A 3,814-nucleotide genomic window follows, 5' to 3' on the forward strand; every position below is an offset into this window, starting at 1 on the left:
ATTATGATGAAATATAGTAACAGTGAAATGGAGCACACTTACCAGTCTTCGGAGTTTAAAGAATCCCCAAAACCAGGAGTATCGACCACTGTTAACCTCAACTTCACTCCACGTTCTTCAATTTCTACTGTCGAGGCATCAATCTTGACAGTCTGAGTGATTTTCTCTGCAATCAGAAACAAAACAAAGAATTCTTAAAATTTCATTCAACCACTGCTGTTCCATACAAACACAACTGGGGACAGGGAGAGAGTGAAAGAGAGAGAGAGAAACTTAAGGGACCAGATTCATGTATGTGATGGGCTTCTTTCAGTTTCCGTCTACCAAATCCACTCTCAGAGCTTTGGTCAGCCCGAGGCTATAGTAGAAGATACTTGCCCAAGGTGCCACCATTGTTAACATCAGGTAGCTGAAAACTATGGTTGGGCTTTAAACAGCATAATGCAAGGTGTTTATCCAAATATAAAATTATTACTTATATGTCTGTGTGTCTTTGTGTCTGTCTCCCACCACCACTTGATAACTGGTGTTGGTGTGTTTATGGCCCCATAACTTAGCAGTTCCATAAAAGAAATTTGTAAGTACTAAGTTTAAAAATACAAATAAAGTACTGGGGTCAATTCATTTGACTAAAGATTCAAGGTGGTGCCCCAGCATGGCCAGTCTAATGACTGAAACATGTAAAAGTTAAGATATTCTTTGCATTGGGAAAGAGGCCCAGCCTTGAATGAATTGTAAAGAATTTTAACAAGTCTAAAGGGCACAGAGTCTCATATCTGCCTGTACCGTATATACTGGAGAAAACTCAGGATATGCCCTGAAATTTTATGCCTAAACTAAGATTACCAAGATTAGGTTGGCTTTTAACATCCGGATCTGTAACAAGATAAGTCTGAGTGTCGTGACGAAAGGCAGATTTTTTAGATTATTTCAGCAGAATGCAACACTGAAGGAGAGAAGTGTTTTTTAAAAATATAAACAAAAAAACACCCCAAAAAATCCATTTGATTTTTTTTTTCTTTATACCTTTAGAAGAAAGACTGCTTGGCATGTCAGTACTTCACCTCATCTCATAGTACACAAACTTATCTTAATTAACATATTTTATTCACTGTTTTTACTCTATTATTATTACTACTTTACTGCTCTAGATCATAATTGCTTATCTCAGTTCCTAATTTTCTTCTTCTCTAATTACATATGTTTGATTACCATACAGGTGTATTTACAATTAATCTTTCTCAGATATCACTCTTGCATTGCGCCCATGCTGGAGTATTGATTTAAGAGACTTTTAGGGGATTCTACTGACTCCAGTATTTTGGCAGCTGGTTATTTTTTTAACTTATTTTTATAGAATGGCCAAATCATTCTCTGATGCAAAGGAACATAACTCATGTGGAATAACATTGCAGCATACTTTTTGTTTGATGCACTGATTGCCAGCAATGTTGACCCTCTCTCATATATATGTCGTACCTTGGCTAAATGCCTTCTACTATGGCACTGGGCCAACCAAAGCCTTGTGAGTGGATTTGGAAGATGGAAACTGAAAGAAGCCTATCGTGTATATAAATTTGTGTGTGTGTGTGTGTCTGGCTCTCTCACAACATCACCACTTGGCAACTGGTGTTGGTTTGTTTACAGCCCTGTAACTTAAGGGTTTGGCAAAAGAGACCGATACAAGTACTTGAATTAAAAGAAATAAGTCCTGGAGTCGATTAGTTTGACTAAAAAACCCTTCAAGGTGGTGCTCCAGCATGGCCGCAGTCAATTGACTGTGATTAGTAAAAAAAAAAAAATAAAAAAATAAACAGAAGACAAAGTTTAGAGAAAATGAAGAAAAGTCTTACCAGAGGCCGATGGGATGTGTCTCTCGGGGTAAAGGTCAGCCAGAAATAAACTGTTGACCAGAGTAGATTTTCCTAAGCCAGACTCCCCTGTTTAATGGAAAAAAATATTTAAATACAGAATTATAATTAAAACGAAAAACAAATATGGTAATAAAACAAACACATTAGGGTGGATTAGTCATTGCACGGTAGCCATGGAAACGAGAAAAATTTGAAAATGAAGCCAAATTAAGAAACGATGTTAATGTTAAAAGAGAGAGATTGATTTATCTGTTTTTGGGTGTTAAGTGTGCAAACAGGATGCGTGAAGAAATCTTGACAAAGATCCCTCCATAAACAAACACTAACACCACCAGGTTTTTAAAGATTAGACAAAGTATCAGACATTCAGTAGCTTGCCGTTGCCAGCTCTTTTACTATTTATTTATCTGTCATTTAACGTCTGTTTTCCATGCTGGTATGGGTTAGATGGTTTTGACAGGAGCTGGCACGTTAAAAGACTATGCCAAGTTCTACTGCCTGGCACATAAGACATAATCATGCAACTTATGTCCAAATGGAATCGGCAAGGCTCCGGGTTCCATTTGGACATCCAAGACATGATCTCTACCATTGTCATTACTCCTTGTTCTGATGGTATTCAGAGCCACAGAAACTGTACAGTTTATAGAAGATGATGATGATGATGGCACAAATAAAAGGGAGTGATGAACTACAAGTTGGAAAACTATTGAGCAGCGCCTGTTCTTACACAGAAGTTTCAAGAATTCAGCTCTGCTCCATTCCAACCGATCCATCAAAACCTGGTATTTCTTTAAATGAATAAACAACACAGTCCCTTTATAACAACCCAACCTCCCTCCTTCCCATGATTGATGACTAAGCAAGAGTATGCTGGTTTATGAATAAACCAAAACACCACCATCTTATTTCACAACCCTGCTTACAGCCCCCTAATATATACAGCTTTCACATCTCCCATAAACCCATTTCTCTACCCACAAACTTTCTAAGAATCTGTCAGATTACAGAGGTGGGGATGGAGGCCCTGTCAAAAGTCCCCCCCTCTCCCCACCAGGTTGATAAATGCAAAGAAACTCAAAAACCTCTCATGTAGTTACCTGACCAGAAATGCAGCTCCTGATACCAACTCAAACCTGTCTCTTAATCTAATCCTAACAACGTTTTCAATTCAGTTCATTATGACTCAGTCTATCAATTTATGGTTTCTACCATGAATACCCTCCCTCCCCCCACTACTTCAGTGCATCTGTTCCTTTGATGATGATGATGTGTTAGTGAGAGGACAGGGGACATAACTGCTTTCTTACCACAATGACTAAACAATCAGCTAACAAAGTTTTGTCTACATTTTACCCTCTGGGGCACAAGTCAGGACAAAGTTGTTTATAGAAGATCAGCAGTTGCTCATGCATACCAGACTCCCCTCCTTTCCATGCCACCAATGTTATCCAAGGACAAGGCAAAGGGGTCAATACAGTTTGGCACCAGTGACTTCACAACTCATTTCTACAGCTGAGTGAACTGGAGCAATGTGAAAATAAAGTGTCTTGCTCAAGAACACAACACACAGCCCAGTCTGGGAATTGAACTCGCTACCTCATGATTGTGAGCCCAACACTAACCACCGAACCATGTGCCAAAAACCACATGGCTGTTTCAACAATGTCCCCTAAAACCCTCGAAGATGGTGGCCCAGCAAAGCTACACAGTCTAGTGAATAAGAACCGATAACATCATTAAAAGAATCCAGGAATAGATGGGTATTGTCTTACTTACCAACCACAAGTAGAGTAAACTCAAAACCCTTCTTCACAGATTTCCTGTGAACCTGGTTGGGAAGATTGGCAAATCCTACATAACCAATCTGCTCGGGGTTAACAAACTGAAATTAGAAGGAAAAAAGGAAAATGGAAAAATATATTGCAACATGAATATTT

At 38.8% G+C, this 3,814-nt stretch overlaps 1 protein-coding gene across 1 annotated transcript in view; it reads right to left on the reverse strand.

Moving 5' to 3' along the window:
• Nucleotides 1-3,814, reverse strand: part of LOC106876267 (septin-2) — a 116,061-nt gene that overhangs the window by 10,730 nt on the left and 101,517 nt on the right. The window contains exons 2-4 of the mRNA XM_014924758.2: nucleotides 3,654-3,759; nucleotides 1,854-1,940; nucleotides 43-166 (exon numbers count right to left, since the gene is read on the reverse strand). Coding sequence (XP_014780244.1) covers nucleotides 43-166; nucleotides 1,854-1,940; nucleotides 3,654-3,759 — 317 coding nt within the window. The remainder of the gene's footprint in view (nucleotides 1-42; nucleotides 167-1,853; nucleotides 1,941-3,653; nucleotides 3,760-3,814) is intronic.

This window comes from Octopus bimaculoides, chromosome 26 (assembly GCF_001194135.2).
Source record: "Octopus bimaculoides isolate UCB-OBI-ISO-001 chromosome 26, ASM119413v2, whole genome shotgun sequence".
In the NCBI taxonomy this organism is placed as follows: Eukaryota; Metazoa; Mollusca; class Cephalopoda; order Octopoda; family Octopodidae; genus Octopus; species Octopus bimaculoides.